This window comes from Notolabrus celidotus, chromosome 10 (assembly GCF_009762535.1).
Source record: "Notolabrus celidotus isolate fNotCel1 chromosome 10, fNotCel1.pri, whole genome shotgun sequence".
NCBI classification, from domain to species: Eukaryota; Metazoa; Chordata; class Actinopteri; order Labriformes; family Labridae; genus Notolabrus; species Notolabrus celidotus.
This window is the reverse complement of record NC_048281.1, coordinates 13,764,982-13,786,247: the sequence shown is the minus strand read 5'-3', so window position 1 is coordinate 13,786,247 and position 21,266 is coordinate 13,764,982. Positions and strand designations below refer to the sequence as shown.

The following is a 21,266-nucleotide window of genomic DNA, read 5'->3' as shown; positions in this document are numbered from 1 at the left end:
AAAGGTCTAACGCTGCCGGGGCCCGACATGCTTCAGAGGTCTCTGCAGCAGAAGAGTGCAGAGATCAATGTCTTGCTCCAGAACATCCAGTCCCTCATCACCTATCAAAAGGCTGTCAGTCCACGGAAGGTCAAGCCCCAGCAAAGCCTCATCTCACAGATGGAAAGACAGCGGCTGCCAATGAAGCAGCAACAGTCTGCCAAAAAGACCCCCTAAAGCCAATGATGTCCTTGAATGGCAGTTTCTCATTTGTGTGAAGTGACTCGTACTGAAGTGTCCCGAGTATTTGAATTCAATGAGTAAGTGCCTCCAGAAACAAAGCCAAAGGACTTCATTAACCTTTTTTTAATCAGAATGTTCATAAATAGCAGAACTGTACATGTTATTATACATGGGACACACCAAAGCAAATATTACATGAACAGTGTCCTGTGACATTGTGTTACTCTGTGCAGGACAGCCTGAAAACAAACCCATAAATCATGGAGTACAGTGCAAAATGTCAACCATCCGTTATTTTGCTGTAGTAAAAGTATAACAGGTTTAATCAGCCTATGTATAAAAAAAGTATAAAACATAAGATTTCATTGTATTATTTTACATATTTGCAGCAAAAACATTCAAAAGAACGTGGAAGAATCACCGTGTGGATTTTGTTATGATCAAAGAGAAAGACCTGTTGGACCTGAGCGTCCTGTTGAGCATCAAGCTACCATGGAGTTCTGCTGAATGTTACTCTTACGTTTTAAAATAGAGGAATAAAATATTTTGCAGCATTTTGTCTCGTTATCCTTCAAACCCATTGAGAGAATCTATTCCAGGCATCTCAATGCAAGCCCCCCTTTTCACTGGCCATTAGCTACCTGGCTGATGAACAACCCTTTAGTGCCTCTATTTGTGCACCCAAAGTGTCCTTGTGTGAACACTCTTCATATTATTCACCCCCCCTCGTCCTCACATGGTGTGGAAATACTTTTAATTCAAACCAATTCGGTGTTAAGAGAAATGCACAAATCCACCCTTGTCATAATGGATTTCTCCTACACAAGCACAACCCTCACCACAACACCACCTTCAAATAAAATGGACTGGGTACCCAAAATAACACCCTCCTCCTCCTCCCAGTTTGTTATGGACTTGGAGATGAATACCTGAACCTCTACACACCAGGAGCCACTTGAGCCTCTGTCAGGGAGTCTTTGGCCTTGTGCAGCGGGATCTTTTTTTAATGCCATCCGTTCAGCGATTCCAGTCCGGCTTGCAGTTTCTCTGGTCATCTCGCCTACTCAGCCTCACAAGCTCCCTGTTACGGCTGGAGTTGCAACATCCAATTGCTATCCAGGAGGTGTACACCAGTAAAGCATGTATGCCAAACTTGCACATTACTTATTCACAGACAGCAGCAGGTTAATCTGAAAGAGAGAGGCGTAAAGAAACGATGAGTGTTCACCGTGACTTAGCTCAGCGGCGTTCGTTATCTACCGTTTCTCCACTGAAGTGGCTCTCAGCAGTTTTGGATGTTGCATTATTAAAACTATGTCAGGTTGGCTTGGGGCTGTGCTAATCCGACAGTACTCTACCTGCTCCAGAGATGGACAGGCGATGATTTGAAGGTCTTCTCCGCTGTATTCCTCCTGAAGCAAGGCGTGCAGTCTTTGGAATACCTGCTGGATGTTATTCTGCGGGAGAGAGAAAAAAAATAAAAAAAGCCATCCTATTACTGGGAGCTGGAGGGAAATTAGTACTACATTTCCATCTGGCCTACGTCCCCTCACAAGCTTGTTTCCATGTCAACCGGAGTATTTTGTTTTCTCTCTCATTCTGCTGAACCTGGCACCTTGATGAGCGGTACACGGGCAGCACAAAGATTTCTCTATTAAGAGTTCAATCCCAGTGGTAATTTAAAGCGCAATTTAGGGCACAACTTCTGAGCCGAATTGAAACAAAAAGAATGAGTAAGAGAGGAGGATTGTTGTTGTTCTCTCGTAAATTGATTGACAGGCCTTTTACTACACTGACTAACCCTCGCTAATGAATAAATGTTAAGTCAATGATTTTTGATGCAGCGAGAGGTTTGTTTACACGCTAATGCCTGCCCACATATCTGCACAATAACTCGTTCCACTATCTATGAGGAGAGGGAAACAAACATGCCTTTCCTATCCAGGAGTTCAACTCTCCTGATGAACCTCTAGGTCAGATTATTACAATAACATATATTACTGGTTGGACCTTTGAAGGTACAGTGTGTAGAAATTGGAATGTTAACGGTTGGATTCTAGTTGAAATGCTCCCTTGCTTACTCCCTACTGTGGGTGAAGTGAGTGGGGGGGGGGGTCACTCACAAAATATGAAACCATGTATGTTACAAGTTTGTCGGAGTGTATAAAAATGTAGTATCTGTGAGTCACCCATCTGTGCCTGAAGCACTGTTTTGAAGCCAATCGTCAGCGGGGGCCATATTGGAAATGATGAACTCAACCTAACTTAACCCAAGCTAGTGTGAACTAGTATAGCGTTAGCCATTTCGCTAACAGCTACAGGGTGCCCGCCTGTCAGTCAACTCAGCCATGTCCTTATTTGGGACAAACTTGTAAATTTAATATCTTTGGAAAAAATTGTTATAAAAAGTAGCTAATTTCTCTCTAAGTGTGTTCCGAGAGAGAAATTAGCTACTCAGACTCAAGCGGCAACCTCCGGTCTAAAAGTATGAGTCCAATGCTCGGAAGTGCTAAAAACTGCAATTCATCGAGGATCCACTTGAGGCTGGCTCCGGAAGTACCGGAAGCCACATAAACACCAATTCAAAATGACGATCTTTACAGCAGAAGTAAACATGTTTACAGCCTCGTACAAAAGATGAGTGTAGTCTGGATAGCTCATTTCTCGATCGGCACACACTGTACGGGGGGTGATTTTTTTCTAATGCGACAATTTCGAAGATATTGAGATTACGAGTCTTCCAATGAGAGGCACAGCTGAGTTGATTGACAGGCGGGAACACTGCAGCTGTTGGCTAGGAGGCTCAAAGCCCGCCTCTTTACGTCACAATCGCTCGATAGCAGAAATATGGCTGCCGCCGACGATTGGCCTCAAAACAGCGCTTCAGAAACAGATGGGTGACATCACGGATACTACGTCCATATTTTATACAGTCTATGATCAGACCTAAACCGTTTTGTGTACCAGGTTGTAAACATGTTTATTAATGCTGCAAAGATCGTCTTTTTTTAATTGGTGTGTATGTGGTTTCCGGTGTTTCTGCAGCCAGCCTCAAGCAGATTCTCAATGAACTGCAGTTTATAAGCCTTCTGCATGAGCTTCATATTTTCAGACTGGAGGTTGCTGTTCGGTAGAAACATGAAAATGCAAGATGGCCGCCTTTGTGGAAAGGGACCTACTTATATGTAGATATTAAAAGCTCATTTCAAGTTAACAAATCTAAATTATTTTTATATTCAGGAGATTACACCTGATTTAAACATACTTGTAAATATTAAATTCAATTTCTGTTTGTTCCGCTACGTCCCCCTAAATATTACACAATGCACCTTTAAAGCTCCTGCCTTGTAAACAAGTGAAGGATTCTCTGAGCTTAACAAATGACTCGAAAAGAAACTGACTCATGCAATACATGCTACACACAAGCACTCCTGCCACCCACCCGAACAGGCTTGAAAAGGATGAACTCTGTGTCTCTATTGGCTAAGTACAAGGACATGCTTTGTAAAGTGCTTGGCAGCTTGCTCTTCATCACCCGGTAGGTAGCCATCACTATATCGTTGATCTTTGCTGAAAAGAGAAAGAAAAAAGGACTTAGGGGGGGAGAAGGAGAAAAAACACTGACATGCCCTCTAGCTTTTGCTACACAAGTTTTGATGAATTACAGCGTGACGCTGGTGGCGTTTCCTGAGACAAATCTTACCTGGTTGAGCCCAAGGTTGCTCAGACAGACTGTATGTGGGACCCCCTTGGATAGCCATGGTTTTCAGAGCGGCAACCTGAGTGCGCACAGTCAAAACAAAACATTACAAATTGAAAAGACCTCACTTGTGCTGCTGTGATTGTAAGCGATGGGAAACAAAAACAAAAAGCTGAGCTGCCAATTTGTCAATCCTGAATTAAACAAAGAGCAGTATTCACTTAAAAATAATAAAAAACTGAGTAAGTAAGAGAGGAAACAAGACTGGCAACTAATTATGGCGGCACAATAAGTGCACTGACAGATTTCACACAACACACAACAACACAACAATATGAAATGTCACAACACAGGCACACAAACACTAATACCTAGCAACAAATTAGACCCCTTGGATGACAAATAGTTGTCTGAAAAGGAGTGAGACTCTACGTGATCGGTGAATAAGCTGGGTGTGTGTTGTTTTTTTTTTTTTTTAAGAGGTTAACAGAGAAAAATTGAAGGTCAGGATGATCCGTGGCTGCCCTGAGGCGAAGTCTGCCTCCGCTGCAACAGTTACCTTGGTGAGAAACTCCTCAAGGTTCCCCACAAAGATCTGAGTCTGCTGCTGGATGAACTGCTCGCAGCTGAACTTCAGGTGTCGGTCCACATCCTTCTTTGAGTCGATGTAGTGCTCCTTTATCTCTGGAGTTCCCTGAGGGCCACACGCACAAAAGGCTTTAGTGCTATCAAGTGGCATTTCCCTAAAGGCAGGGTGCTATCAAAGTGCATAAACTGTATAGTTTGTTAAAAAAAATGAAATAATGAAAGATATGAAAACAGTACCTCCAACAGGAATTCAAGTATGGCATTGTGGCTGTTAAGTCGGAAGAATTTGGGAACAGCCTTGGGGTTGAGGATTTTGAAGGCAGCGTCTAAACACAAAGAGGAGATATAATCTGGCCTGGTGTAGAATTACAGTGCCCCCTAGTGATACAAATTTAATATGACCTTGACTGAAATGAGGGTGATAGGAGGAGCCGAGTCTGCCCTGTGAGCCATCAGTTAATGTACATTATGGTGTTGGATTACACTGTAATTTCCACATTAATTGTTGCCACTGGTGCATGTGATAGGCACAAGTTGCTTAATGAGCATGAGAATGTAATGACTGGCTTTATGGAGCCGAACACCAATGTTCCCTCCACCTTTAATTATCTTACCTCGCGTTTTCTTCAGGTCCAGTGAGATTTCCTTGATGGCAAAATCGGTGTGAAATGGGGCAATCTGTTCGCGCATTATCAGCAGGTGCTTGATCAGGAAAAGTTGCCCATCTATTTGCGTCTACGGAAAGTGATAGCACACTGTTAAATCCACACTGCAGGCTGCCAGCACAAAAGGGCATCTGCTGACTATCCAAGCTTCACAGAACATAAAAGCACCAGCTTTAGAGAAGATAAGGGAATATGTCTAATTAATAACTGCTGATTAACCATGGCTGGGAAGGGAAGCATTACTGTGACCAAAAAAAAAAAAAAAAAAAAAAAGACAGCTGAAACCATTTATTGCTCAGCTAGCGACTAAAACATTGGAAAAAGACATCATCAACACAGGGAGGGAACACGTCCTCTGAGATTGATGCTGCTGCTTTAATTTGAAGTGTTGGGTTGAAACGGGCCAGTTAGCACAGATAGACAGCAAATTTGAAGGTGAGAGAAGCCCATAAATAAAGGATGGTCTGCTGAACACTCTGTAGAGCATAATAAAGCGCTCATTAAAATAAACTCGCAATGACATCCCAGCTGCTTTAGTTAAGGATCCTGCAGCCGCGAGGAATTTAAATAACAGATCACATTTTATCTAAGAGGGAACTAATCTTGTTTACCATGTCAGAAGAAAGGCATGTTTCCAGCTCCTTTGATAACAATAAGTCTGAGAAGTTCAGAAACAATGGAAAACAAAACTCTTCTCTTAACTATGTGTGCCAACCTTGCTTTTAAGGATGATATCTGAGGCTTTAAGCAGGGACTGGATGCAGGCAGATAAGGCTTCTTGAGATAAACCCTGGAAGACTGCTCTCTGGAAAGAGACCAAAGCACAGCAAGACACATTGAAATATGACATTCAATAAAAAAGGGGAAATTATTCACCATACATCAGAGCACATCTTTGAAAAGGAGACTGCAAATTAGCAAAATCAAGAAGGGGAACTTACATCTATGCATCTGTAGAGTTTGGACAGACAAACCAGCGTTCGTCTGACAGTGGGGTACCACATGCCGTGCAGATCAGCAGGAGAGATAGACGTCTGAATGCTTGATGCTTCTACATTCCCTGGATTTATATTACAAGGAGGACAAGGCATCAGGCAAAATGATGAAAACACCAAAACTGTCAAAACAAGAACGAGGCGTAACAATCTGAAAGCACGTACCGGCATTACTGTTTCTTTTGCCGTCAGGATCCTCGAGCTGAACATCGGAAAACATGGACTCCTGTGACATCTGCTTCATCTGCTCCTCCTTCAAGCTCTGAGCTATTCTCTGTTGAGGACAGGAAAGGAAAGAGTTAATACAAAGAAAGTCACATTTTACTTTTGGATTTATCCAATAAGTCACATTTTGGATGTCCAAATCACGTCTAAACTCTCTGAGGGGAAAGTCCAAATCAAGTCTCAAGCCTTTAAGGGGAGCAGCAAGTCACGGTTAAGTGTCACATGGTTCACATGAATAAAAAAATTTAAACTGCATAGTCATAGAATAGGAAGGTTATGTCATTTGGAAATACCTGTGATACTAGAGATGCCCTAGTTTAGGATTTTTGGTGTGTCAAGTCAAATTTCAGGGCAGGGGCACCCCTCGCTTTCCCCTGAATCCACCCCTGACACCTGCAGCTCTCCTCTTTAACTACACACTAATCAGTAGCAGCTGCAACAAAATAACACAACTTATGTTTTGAATGTTCTGTTATCGGAGCTGATCCATGTGTGGACGAGGCTCGTCAATGACAATCCAAAACTTCAGCAACCAGCTGTACAAAACCGTTAAAACAGCCGAATGAGAAGGTTTACATTTTACATGAGACGTTGACCTCATTGCATTAGAACAAGAGACATATTTCTCTCTTTTGTCTCTCTGATCGCCTCCAGAGCAGACTGATTAGATGTTTCTTGCAACATACAGGGCAAAGGGGGGAGATTGTTCACTTCTTTTTCGTACATGATGGTCTCATACGGATTAAAAACATGTACAAATGGTTGTTAAATATACTGAAGTGGTCTGCCCAGGTAGGGTATATGTGTAGGTGAAACACCGTCTTGTAGCTGCAGGTGATGTGCTCATAAAGATGATGGGTCGAGTCTCAAGTCTTTTAAGGATGAGTCCAAGTCAAGTCTGGAGTCACGTTAGTGTGCAACTCGAGTCCAAGTCTGGACGTGCTGGACTCCAGCGGCAACAATTACTACTACTACTACTACTCTGTTCGTCTCATCACTATCATCACTCTCTCTCTTATTCTCCTCTATCCCTCTTTCCAACCCCAACTCGGTCGAGGCAGATGGCTGTCTAGCATGAGTCTGGTTCTGCTCGAGGTTTCTGCCTGTTAAAAGGATGTTTTTCCTCGCTGCTGTAACTAACTAAATACTGTGAGGTACAATGCTCATGGTGGATTAAGATGAGATAAGACTGGGTCTTATCCTGTCTTAGTGTTGGGTCTCTGTTAATAATTTAACAAAGAGTATGGTCTAGACCTCGATGTTTGTAAAAGCGTCTCGGGATAACGTTTGTTGGGATTTGGCGCTATACAAATAAAGATTGACTGATTGATTGATTAAAGTCTTAAACTGGAGTCCCAATTTCTGGCTTTAATCAAGTTTTTGTAAAAGGTAAATCAAAATTCTTTCTTATTCTTTCTTTCTTATGCCTTGTACAAAGAGAGCACAGTTTACCTAAGTCAAATTCCTTGTGTGTTCAAGCATACCTGGCCAATAAAGCTGATTCTGATTCTGATTCTGAAAAGCAAAACGAATCTCGAGCATGAAGCGATTTCATGGTGACAAAAAGTAGAGATCCAATAAACTTGAGTGACTCCTTTGAGTATCAAGTTTTTAACCTTGTTCATATCCACTTTGATGTTTTTTAAAATTCTTCAAGACATATCAGGAGCCAAATAAGCTGTCAACAGCCTTGGTTCTGCTACAGCAGCATTGAAAACAACCACCTGGTAGCATTTACTTCAATGTAAGATGTGAAGACAGTGTGAGCCTGACTGCCTCCACATGTTGTCCATAACACCACCATCACATACCATTAATGAAGCATTTACACCTTTCATTAGGTTTAAGTGACAAGATACAGATCACATTTACATACCAGGTGTAAACTGTGTCTTTGAGGTGGGAACCACATGCATATTCATTTAGCCACATATCCATATTCCATCCATACTAAACAAGGGCAAAGGTGTGGGGAGATATGCGAGTCATTTAAAGCCATTAAGGGATTTATTCATGGGGAATTATTCTAATGATATTATTTTGATGGACAGAGATGAGTTTTCAGAAATGTAATCAAAGCTGGGAGAAGAACTTTTAAGTTGCATAATTTCATTTAAAGCATTACAAATGTTCACAGATTTGTAAATATTAAGTTGAAATGTCAGTTTCAGTTTCATTGCTCTTGTTTCAAGGGAACTATACTGTGTAAAAATTCAACTCGCTAAAAGAATGAGAGAGAAAGAGGGGAAAAAAATCAAAAAACAAAGGCAGACAAAATGAGGGGGTTTGGTACAGAAGAAATATACATGCAACATGTTTAAGCACCTTAAAGCATCAGCTGATACTCTACAGCAAAGTAAACTACACGCACATTCAACAGCCTTAATAAATCTTGAATTTACATACTAGTCAAGATAAGTTTTAAGGACGTGCAGACAGCTATGCCAAATCTGTCATTAAAATAATTTTGAAATGGTGATCCAAGCTCTGTGAACTTTTGATTGGCATGAAAGTATTCACTCATTATTGCAGCCGTAATCACTTCCAAGTTATTCAAAGTTCTTAAGCAGAAGCGGTGCGAGGAAGAATTAGAGGGAAACTTGTTTCTAGAAATGTTAAAAATAAAATAATAAAATAAAATAAAGTACATCCAGTACTATCCAGAACATGCTCCTCGGCACACAAGACTTACTTCCATCATCTCCAGCTTCTCAGGATAGGCCAGATCCCCTGGAGCTGGATTGTAGCCTGTGATATCAGTCTGGATGTAAATGTGAGTCCTGTAGACCAGCCTCTCCTGGACATCCTCCAGCATCTGCTTCACCACCGCATCAAAGGCCCCCAGCTGAGAGGCTACACAAAAAAACACAGAGGTCAGATTACAGTCAGGATCACACAAACTTTGCCCTCTGGTCTGACACACAGCATTACTTTTTCCAAAAATGTATGATTCAACTTGTTGTCTTAGATTTTACTCCAACTCCAACTTTCGTAAGTCCAATGTGACTGTTGATACATTTTGAGATAGAAAAAAAAAAACTTGATTTACTCATCCTATGAGTAAGCTCAGAAGATTTATACCACTCTCACGTTGCACAAGCAGCCAGCTAACTTAGCTTGGCACAAAGTCTAAAAGGGGTATGGAGAAAGCTAGGGTGCCTCTGCTCTACATAAGTGGTTCCTGCCCCCTGGGAGGTCGCAAGATGCTGATGGGGGGTCGTGTGATGCCTTCTAAAAAAACAATAAAGATGTTGAATGATCTGAAATTTAATATTTAATCCATTGTTGTAAAAATATATACACAACAATTCTAGCTGAACACCATGTAAATAAAACATCAATCTATTTCCCCTTTTATTTTGTTGCCACATGACCTATGAGAAAATGACGCTGCTTTTAAACCACAGATATTTAGGTTTTTGGATGGGCCAACTAGTTCTTGCTTGCAGCTATGACCAACATTTAACCACCTCAAGATAGTGGTGGGTCTGCAGCCTCTGGCACTGTTATTTTGGGGGTCGGTCGAGGACTAAAAAGTTTGGGAACCCCTGATCTCGCAAGCCCCATAATATAGTTGCCAAAGACCTGCGACCCCCACTGACCCTAAAAGTGATTACTTGTTGCTTCATACTGGTCTGCAGAAAACGAGCCATGTGGCTGTGTTTCCTGTTCTGTTCTGAATTAACCTGATGCTACTGTGGTTTTGTTATTAACTTACCCTAACCTCAGGAGTCATATGGCAACGACGAAAGGCAGAAAACTAATGACTTTTTTAATTTGGAAGGGCTTATTTCAAATTTAACTACTATTTTTTTCAATATTTTTTTGGTAGATATTATGCTACTTTAGATTACTTAAAGAAGAAAATCATTCAGAAAGACATCTTTTGACCCCACATTAGTGTCTTGCAACCCTTCAGGGGGTCCCGACCAATAGGCTGTATAAAAAATGGACGTAGTCTGTGACGTCACCCATCAGCCATGTCCTTATGCGGTCAAATTCGAAAGTCAAATATCTTCAAGAATACCAAGTTATAAAAAAAATTCACTCCCCGTACAGTGTGTGCCAATAAAGAAATTAGCTACTTAGACTTAAACTGTTTTTTGAACCAGGCTGTAAACATGTTTATTAATGCTGTAAAGATCGCCTTCTTTGAATGGGTGTGTATGTGGTTTCTGGTGTTTCTGCAGCCAGCCTCAAGCGGACACTTGATGAACGGCAGTTTTTAGAACTTCTGCATGGACTTTATATTTAAGGCTAGAGTTTGCCGCTTGGTCCTGACTCACACTATGGGAACCCCTGCTCTAGCTGACAGAATCACCCAATAAACACATCTGATTAACTCAATGAAACTCAGTCACATCAGGGCGCCATTGGCCTTGCCGTCTAAACTTGCGCCCCGGTAGCAACATCCATTCTGAAAAAATTAAGCTCATGCAGAAACACCAGAAACCACATACACACCCATGCAAAAAAAGACGATCTTTGCAGCAATAATAAACATGTTTACAGCCTGGAACAAAAGACGGCTTCGGTCTGAGTAGCTAATTTCTCGATTGGCACACACTGTACAGGGGGTGCATTTTTTCATAACGGGACGGTTCAGAAGATATTAAGATTATGACTTTTGCCCATTTAACGACATGACTGACTTGACTGACAGGTGGGAACACTGTAGCTGTTGGTGAGGAGGCTCAAAGCCTGCCTCTTTACCTAGCTCGACAGAAGTTAGGTTGAGTTCAGTATTTCCAATATGGCTCCCGCCAACCATCGGCTTCAAAACAGGGCTTCACAAACAGATGGGTGACATCACGGATACAATGTCCATTATTTACAGTCTATGCTTGCGCCCCACATACAGAGGCTGTAGTCCTCATTGCAGTGGTTGCAGGTTCAACTCCCAGCCTCTACCATTTGCTGCATGTCTTGCCCCTCTCTCTACTCCCCACATTTCATGTCTCTCTCCAGCTTCCCTATCCAATAAAGGCAAAAATACCCCATAACATTACTTAAAAATAAAAACAAAAATCTTGGTCACATCACCTAAACCCTGGCGTCCAGGTCATAAGCCGCCACATAATGGCAATGAATGTGTTAGCACTTTAGTTTTTATACTCATTTATGTATAAGTTTGAAGTTAAAATCATTCAACAACAAAATGATGTTACATAAACTCCAGCACAGCTGTCTCATCCTTCCTCCATATTTGACATATTTTCTATTCAACCAATGAGAAGACAGAAGGAGAAACAGACGCTCTAACTCACCATTGTTGTGCACGTGGTCCTCCAGCATCTCGTTCTTGAGGATGCTGCAGAGCTCTGACAGCGTCTCCAGGTGGATGATGTGGATGATGAGAGGCCGGAGGACGTCGTACAGGGACAAACATAACTTCTCCAGCAGCTCGCTGTCGGAGATTAAACACCATTTAACTGCTTTGTAGTCTAAAATTACATTTCTGATGATATGAGAGGTTTGCTTCAACTTAGGGAACAAAGTCATAATAACTAAAAATATGAATGCCAAAAAACGTTTTGGCTCTGCATGATTTCAAATTGTCTTCCTGAATAAACGCCAAGCACAGAAAAGTGAATGGATTTGAAGTGTTACACCTTACACAAATAATAGCTGCCTGCATGTGTGCGAGAAGATGATGGCTGTGTGTGTGTGTGTGTGTTCTGTGTCATCAGTAAGGCAGCTGCTACTCACTCGAGTTTGAGTGTAGATTTAGAGAAGAACTCATTGTACAGTTGGTGTTCATCCTGGCACACGTGAACCATGAAGGCACAGCCACTGCGAACCTGCGCAAACACACATAATGATCAGAGTAGTACTTTACTTTAGCTCCATTTAAAACAAGCAAACATCCTCCTGCATAAATAATGCAGGCACTCATTACAGCAATCATTAACGAGATGCATAACCTTTATTAAAAGTAAAAGCTCAGATGGGGGGTGCAGCTTTTATGACACTTGTATGAAAATCTGACCTTTAATTACTGTATACCCATCAAGCCAATTAGTGAAGTATTTTTAAATACCACAGAAGCATCAGAATCAAAGTCTGTCCAGGTTCCAAATTTAGACCAGTTATTTCTGAAGTATCAAATTAGATTAAGAATATTTTAAATAAATTACAGCATCAACCTTTAGGTCAGTTACATTTTTATACACTAGAGGAACATGCCACATCGCTCACACGAGCTAAACTTTGTATCACTTGAGAATAAAAGTAAAGAGGGAGCCTTAGAAGCCTGCAGCGCACACGCTCAGGTAAGTCTCATTTATCATGTGAATAGCTTTGTGTCTGTTCCATACACACACACACAAAAAAATCCCAGAGGACACAAATGTGAACTCTACCCGAGCTTAAATGTCACCTTAAAATATCTAAAGGGAAGTTTCACTTTGAACACCTCACCAGGGCGCAGTGGTCTTTGCTGTTTTGGTTGGTAAGGTCAGTAATGGTGGATGTGATGCTGGGACTGAGGAGCTGCTCTCTCTGATCGAGGTAGCACTGATGGACTTCATCAAGGAGCTGATGGTATCTGTAAGCAGAAATACAAGAGGGGGGAATTAAATGAGGGTAAGAAGGATCAGGAAAGCTAAGACCATTTTTTTATTAAGGAAAGGTTCTAAAACTCACTCTGGAATTTTCTCTGCTCGTTGTTCTATCTGCTCAATCAGCGACTGAAAGAAAAACACACGTCATATGATTTGAATTCATCACAGACACAAAGTCATGCTCTCAGAAGGTTTGATACTCACTCTGACTTTGGGCGCAGCTGCTCTAAACTTGACATAGTACAGTGTGAAGGCGTTGTCTGCATTTGTCAAACCCATGGGATCCTGGGAAAACATGAAGAATAAGAATCAAAGCTAAGCATTCAAATTGGAGCATCATTACTGGTTGTAGAGGAGAGAGGAGTGAGCTTCTTACCCTTTTCGTCAACTGGTTTGTAAGATTCTGCAACGTGTTTACGATGTAGATCTTCATGAAGTGCATAGCTTTGGACAGACATTGTTTGAACTTGGCTAAATAGACAGGATAGTCCTTGAAATTGGGCTGCAATGAACAGAGACAGGTAAGTATGAGACAGCTTGAATTGTAAACACATGCAATAACTTGCAGAGCATTAATTCTGTTAAATTTTTACTTTATTTTAATATTATTTACATTGACTGGTTTGAATTCATAATTAAAGACAACAAAAAACATGACGCTCTTTGAATTACAGTGGGCTAAATGATGCATTCATTAGAAGGAAGCTGCATTAAAAAAATTAACAGCTTACAAACAAGACACCCTCTCTACCTTTGAAGAGTAGGTTTAAAACTTTCCTTTTTGATAAAGCTTATAGTTAGAGCTGGATCCGGCTTTGACCTGCTCTATATCATGCTGCTATAGGCTTGGACTGCGGGGGGAACTGGCACACCAACACACGGATCCTATCCCCATCACTTACTTTAACTCTCCCTGTGCATTAAAGTGACTAACCATAGACCTTTCTGGAGTCCCTGAGCTCCGTTGTCTTATGGGGTCCTCTAAGTCTCTGCTGTAGAAGGCCTGCTGCTGTGGACGTTCCAGACTCCAGCTGCTATGGATGTGCCGGAGTCCAGCAGCAACAGCCACTACTACTACTACTACTACTACTACTACTACTACTACTACTACTATCCATCTGATCACTATCATCGCTCTCTCTCTTATTCTCCTCTATCCCTCTTGCCAACCCCAACTCGGTCGAGGCAGATGACTGTTTTACATGAGTATGCTTCTGCTCGAGGTTTCTGCCTATTAAAAGGAAGTTCTTCCTTGCTGCTGTAACTAGCTAAATACTGCGAGGTGCAATGCTCATGGTGGATTAAGATGAGATAAGATTGAGTCCTGTCAGTAAGAGGGGACTGGATCTTATTCTGTCTTGATGTTGGGTCTTTGTTAATAATTTAACAGAGTACGGTCTAGACCTGCTATGTTTGTAAAAGGGTCTTGAGATAATGTTTGTTGTGATTTGACACTAAAGAGTCAAATTCTAATGAGATCTCTTCAACTTCATTTGATCAGAGGTGTAAGTACTTACATGTGAGGACACATATTCAATGCAGTCATCCAGTTTGGACAGCATCGGTATAAAGCCTTCACTATTTACAGACAAGGCTGGTGAGTTCAGTTTCTGCAAAGACAAATAAAAAAGCTTAAAATACTTCCAAGAATTATAATCCTCCAGCTCTCTGTCTCTATAGTCAGGAAATTTAAAATCAACCAATCCCAGTGATGTGTTTTTTTTTTGTTTTTTTTTTTACTTTGAAGCCACACCACAGAAAAATCTTCACAGGCAGATTTTCAAACTCCACTTTGAAACTTTTTGGAGGTGAGTCAAAATGTCCCAAATCCTTTCTCTCACTTTTTCAGAGATCGGAAATCCAGCTGACATCCAAGCGCTTCAGAAAAGTGTTTCAAATCTAGGGCAGCACTTCTAGTCATTTATTATAATATGTGAAATCAAGTTAGAGCTAAACATGTATAATGCATAGGTTTATAATCAACATTTATAAGATGTAAACAAAAAACAAAACCAGCCTACCGTGTTTATGTTTTCTAACTCATTAAAATATGACAGTTTCTGTTGAATGCTCTCCGCAAGGTCGACCAGCTCTGACTGCAAAGAGAGAAAAAACATGAGAGGTCATGACAGGAGGTCAAATACAGTTCAGTCCAAGTTCCCTCAAATGGCTCAATCTACACACAGTAGTGAAGCTATCTATGAGTAGAGAGGGAATGAGAAATGTTGTGTCAATAAGATATTAAACATGCTTCAGAAAAAATAAGAAGCAGTGGGATTTTCTGACCTGCAAAATGCTTGCTATCACTTTTCTATTCCCTTCAAGCTTTCATCTCTGTCATTGTGTTCTGAACTAGATATTGTCTCTATTTCCAGTTCTCTCCTGTGGCTTCCTTTGGGTGTTACCACGGCTGTTTTTACACAACTCAAAGTAGCTCTAAAGTTCAGATTGTTCAGATCTAACACATAATCAAAATGTTTCTAGTTTTAAAGCATATTTTTACAATTAATATTCCCTCTCCCTGTCCCACAATACATTTAATTCATACTGTGACCTTTCAAATTGAAGATCTTCCATTGATTAATTCTCAGTCATCTACATGCAATGAGGCCAATAGATCCATACAACAGGAGGCAGCTCACCTGCTCTTTCAGGAGCTTTTCACAGGCATTGTGCAGGTTACCGGTCTTATTGGACACAAACAGATACTGTTTCTGAAGAGAGTCCAAGTGCTCCAGAGCAGCACAGCAATCTTTCAGAATAGCATCACATTGCTCCTGGTAGCAGTTTAGATCATCTCTGGTTTTCCTGGAGGGAGAATAGACATGTTACCTGTCTGCTGACAGAAGGAGAAGACAATGCAGTGAAGCTCGTTAATGGTGTGAAAAACAGCCGAAAACTTGATGCACTGTTCTCGGGAAGAAATTGACAAAACACCAATTATTCCATTCCATCATCCTATCACAAAGCTAACACAGAGAGACAGACAACCATTCACGCACACACTCACACCTACAGGTAATTTAGAGTAGGGTTTCCCAAAGTGTGGGCCGGGACTTCCTGGGGGTCGCGAGAAGTCTTCCAGATTTTTTTTGGGTTTTAAGTAATCTTAATTTGATTATTTTACCCATAATTGTAAAAATTAAGACAAAAATTGCAGTTACATTTGAAATGACACCCAGCAAATAATTAAATTTTATTAGTTTTCTGCCTTTCTTTGTTGCCAGATTATTCCTAAAGTTAGGGTTAGGTTAGCTAACAGTTAATTAACAAAAGAATCAGTAGGTTAATTCACAACAGCACAGTAAACACAGCCACATGTGCATGTAGGTAAACTAGGGGGGTAAACAATTAATCGAGTATCGATTCATTGATTGTTCAGAACTTACACGCATTTTTGTTTTCAATTTTCAGTCACGTTGGACAAACAACATGTGGTCTCATATTACATTCATCTATCAGTGAGGTGTTTCAAGTTTAAAGCATGTTTCGATGTGAATCAGCTGTTAAGGGTGTTGCGCACAGCGGAGACGCTCAGCTGACGGCTGTGCGCCAGGTCGTCACGTGCGCTTTTTAAAGAGGATCAATACACAACTACTGCCAACAACGACACGGACACGAAGGTGGACAACTTTAAACAGGACATTTCCTCACCTTTGGATACAAAGCCAACAGACTGGTGGGAATGCTAGTACACTTTGTTTGCAGACCAGCAACATCAGAGCTGTCTGAGCTTTTCTGCCACTGGACTGATTATGACCCGGTTGCGCTCCCGGCTGACACCTGATCGAGTACACATGTTTATTTTTTCTCAATAAGAACGAATAGACATTAACCTTGACACTGTGAGTCTGAAATATGTTTCTGTTCAGTTTTTCTTGTTGCAGCAAAACCGCAATAAGTAGTATGAGCCTTCACGTTAAACGACTATGTTCGCAGAGAATATCTTTATGAGCACTGACCGTTGATATTCAGCGTGTTAAACATGTACCCGTATTCAATACCATAAGTTACATGCATTTTGTTGCTGTGGAAAATATAATTTAGGGGGAAAACAACGTATTTGGCATTGTTTTTGACATTAAAAAAATATATGTTTTTTTAAAGTGATTAATCGATAATTGATCGTTAACAAAGATCGATCACGGAGAATACTTAAAATCTACATCCCTAAGGTAAACTGATTTTGAAGTATGAAGTAAATGAAGGAAATGAAGTAAATAAAGTATGAAGCAACATTTAACCACTTTGAGGGACAGTGGGGATCACAAGTCTTTGGCACCTATATTTTGAGGGTTGCAGGATGAAAAGTTTGGGAACCCCTGATTTAGAGGACCAATTAACCTGGTAAGCATGTTTGTGGACTATGGGAGGAAGCCGGAGTACCCAGAGGGAACCCACGCATGCACAGGGAGAACATGCAAGCTCCACACAGAAAGGCACCTGCCTGGCTGGGGATTTGAACCAGGAGCCTTCTTACTGTGCAACAGTGCTACCCACTGCCCCACAGTGCAGCCCTAACACCAATTCTGATATCACTAACCCTGTGACGTGTGTCGCCTGATGATTTTAGATCCAGGATAACTATGGCAACATCTCAAAGCAAACTTGACTCTGCTCTGTTGACTTATGATTAGCTTCTGCGTTGTAGTCAGAGCATGTTAGCATAACAGAAGGAAGTCTGGCTGATCTCGAAATATTGCAATCTAGTATGCAATCGCAACCATTTGAATTGCAAAATAAGTTAGATCTATGTGTATGTGTTGAAAGATGGTTTATCATGTGTGGGTCAATAGAGTAGGTTTTCCTCACTTGGTGGGCGGTGTGATTAGCAAGCATTTTAATATAAAATACGGTGGCCTTGAAGTGCAAATCACAATGGCAATTCAGAAAACGCTACGGCAAATCAAAAAAAGGATAGACCAGTCCAATCACCAACGAGTCATGTACCCCGAGAGTACCTACTTCTTCCAGTTTTGTTAATGCCGTAGTGTTTTCTGATTTGCCATAGCAATTTTTCCCTTCAGGGCCAAGGTAGATTTTCCTTTCTTGGTGGGCGGTTTGATTAGCAAGCATTTTAATATAAAGCACACTGAGTTTTTAAAATAAATAGTGCTCTACATATTTTTCATACGGGGCTGCACGGTCGTGCAGTGGGTAGCACTGTTGCCTCACAGCTAGAAGGTTCCTGGTTCGAATCCCCAGCCAGGCGGGTGCCTTTCTATGTGGAGTTTGCATGTTCTCCCCGTGCATGCGTGGGTTCTCTCCGGTTCTCCGGCTTCCTCCCACAATCCAAAAACATGCTCAGGTTGCTTGATCACTCTGAATTGCCCGTAGGTGTGAGTGTGTGCATGAATGGTTGTCTGTCTCTCTGTGTTAGCCCTGTGATAGGTTGGTGACCTGTCCAGGGCGTACCCTGCATTCCGCCCAAAGTCAGCTGGGATAGGCTCCAGCCTCCCGTGACCCCTAACAGGATAAGCGGTCAAGATACTGGATGGATGGATAATGGATGTTTTCATACGTATGCTGCTTAACTCAAATCTTGCATACCTCTAAGCCTGCATAAAAATACTAAGTGGGATTATCACAGCTAAGGTAGAGCACTTAAACACATGTACCTGTATTTTTCGCTCTCCTCCTGGTCCATATTTGCCTGTAACTTGGCAAACCAGGCAAAAAACTGCAACACAAATGAGCAGTGTGTTAAAACCATATACATTTGATCATGACACAGTCCGTCTGACTGGCTCCATGGTAGTCTCCTGGTGCCAAACACACACTGCCAGTCACCTGTTGTGCAGTTTCTATCCTGTCGTTCTCCATGTCCAGGGTTTGGAAGCCTTTCAGTAGGACGTCCTCAGTTGAAGCGGGGATAGTCGCTGTGTAAGTGGACTGTAGTGACCTGGACGAAAGGCTGCACAAGTCCTCAATAGGCAACTGCAAAACAAATCAGCAATCTGGTTTTACCAACAATCACAACAAACTGTCATGTGAAGCTAGCTGGACGCTTTGACGTGGCGGAGTGCAAGTACAAGCTAGATAACATACAAGCTAACATTTGGTGATAAGTTCACTTTGATATCATGTTTAGATAATAAAGAGATGAAATAAGTTCAAGCTGAGGTAGCAACGTGGTTTAGTTAACCTCACTGACGCTAAGAAAGTCAGTTAGCAGCTCTGTTAGCATGCTAGCTAAGTCCTGAGTAACAGCTCACCTCAGACGGGATCGAGAGAGCCTCAGCTGCGCCTCGGATCTCCAGGATAGAGTCCATTTGATTCTCCGACAGGGGGGCCATGGCATCAGTGCGACGATCCCATAACGACAGTTTCTCCCGGGTTTCTTTATCTGTAAGGTCCAGGAGGGACAGATCTGTGAACGCCATCGTCACTTTGAATAGCACCAACGTCAGCAGCCGAAGTAACACACAGGTACTTCCTGTTCCGGGAGTGTGGGCGGGGCTTCCAGAGTAGCTGTGTCCTGGTCTGGTCCTGGTCCAGCTCATAGACTGTATTACAGTCTTTATTACAGTCCATGATTACAGTCAGTAGGCTTTTTCCGACCGCAGGCACTCTATCCCAGAACAAGGGACTTTAACCCTGAACTAAGTACGTTTTGACTGGAGGAACCAGGGTCTAACTTTAGTTCAGGGGTAGATAATCTCCCCCATGATAAGCCCTTGCTTGGAGGGTAGTACTTTTCAAAGATCCTGGGACTTTTGGTTGAACGTTACAGTGTTTGTGGAGTTTACACAGTTCTTGAAACACAGGGAGTTCCTGGGAATGCAAACAAGTTAAGTTTTTTTTTTTTTATTAAAGTTATATTTTTGGGCTTTTTGCCTTTATTTGATAGGACAGCTGAAGAAAGACAGGAAATGTGGGGAGTAGAGAGCGGGGGAAGACATGCAGGAAATGGTCGACCGGCCAGGAGTCAAACCAGTGACCCCTACAACGAGGACTGTAGCCTCTGTATGTAGGGCGATTTGACCGCTAGGCCACCAGTGCCCCCTAGTTTAGTTTTGTATTAAGATCTCAAAATATTATTTAATATATATATATATTTTTTTTCTCCATACGTCACTTGCCTGAATCTACCCAGGACTTCAGACCGCGGTCGAAACGCAGACAACAATGGGGGCACAGAAACCTTTTAGTTCCAGGGAAAGTAGTTCTGGGGGCTAAAATACCCTGGAACTCTTAGTCGAAATGCCCCTCAAGGGGCAGTTACAGTGCTAAGTGAAGTCTTATCTCCTTTATTTTTACGTTTCACCTAGGATATTTCTGTTGGAATACTTTTCAGAGTGATGCTGCAAAAAATTACTTTATGTGATATGATTATTAGCTTGAATCCCAAAAGTTAAAAAAGCACAGCACAGACTTTTGAATAGTTTTATATCGAGATTTTATCTCTGAAGATATCAAGGAAAATAAGTTGAGATCAAGAGAAAACCAATATGTACTTGCTTTCATGGGTGGACACTGTAAAACAATATTTCATGTACCTTATTTATCATAACTTCCGACATTATCTCAATATGGTACTCACCTCATATAAGTCTTCTGATTGCAGTTGTTCCAGCCCAGGTGCAATTTATTTAGTATTTGCTTGAACTCTAGCGGCCTTGGAAAGCCCCTGGTTGGCAGCTGTGCCCATATCATAATAAATATAAAGCCAACAGCACAAGAGAAATAGACTACCCTGATAGATGAAATTTATGGGTGGGACAGATATGGCCTCAGGCAGCTTAATCATTTATCACAGAAATATAAATCCAGCAGGTGGAGCCCAGGGGCGTATTATTAATAGTTCAAACCAAGATTTTCTTTTCTTTCTTTTTCATTATGTCCTCAATTTATTTCATCTTTTTAAAGCGCTCACTTGAAGTAAAGCCCTTGATCAGAGTTATTGTTAGTGTTGTATTCACATCTCAAATTGTCTGCTAACACCTTTATAATTGTAGCTGTACTTTTTCAATTAAAAAAGAAGAACATCTGTGTAAAGATTTTGTATTTGCCACCAGATTTTCGACAAAGATAGAGAAAAAAATTAAAGTATTGTTTGATTTTTTGTTTGTTTTCATGTGTTGCAGTGTTGGAATAATTGCAAACCATTCATGATGGATTGTCTTGTGTCTTATGAAAAACATTAGTAACCAAATCATTTCTATAACATGTACTTTATGTGTAAAGAAAAACAAAAGTTAAATCTTGGCTTGCACAGTGTTTCGGTAGTCTTAGGAAAGCACCCAAATTAATCCTTGTACTAGCAAAATAACTTATTACCTGATCATACAGAAAATTTTACTTTTAG

The 21,266-nt window shown here is 41.3% G+C and overlaps 1 protein-coding gene across 1 annotated transcript; it reads right to left on the bottom strand.

Moving 5' to 3' along the window:
• Positions 1–329: 329 nt before the first annotated feature.
• cog3 (component of oligomeric golgi complex 3) lies at positions 330–19,412 on the bottom strand. The gene is made up of 23 exons (XM_034693839.1): positions 19,174–19,412; positions 18,749–18,895; positions 18,577–18,638; positions 15,601–15,766; positions 14,980–15,054; positions 14,476–14,568; positions 13,335–13,460; positions 13,163–13,243; positions 13,041–13,084; positions 12,816–12,942; positions 12,105–12,196; positions 11,663–11,802; positions 9,088–9,248; positions 6,336–6,444; positions 6,117–6,235; positions 5,891–5,980; positions 5,125–5,245; positions 4,748–4,836; positions 4,482–4,616; positions 3,926–4,001; positions 3,665–3,792; positions 1,581–1,679; positions 330–1,412 (listed from the first exon to the last, which is right to left on the bottom strand). The coding sequence occupies exons 1-23, from the start codon at positions 19,339–19,341 to the stop codon at positions 1,383–1,385; spliced, it is 2,478 nt and encodes an 825-aa protein (XP_034549730.1). The 5' UTR covers positions 19,342–19,412; the 3' UTR covers positions 330–1,382.
• Positions 19,413–21,266: the final 1,854 nt, after the last annotated feature.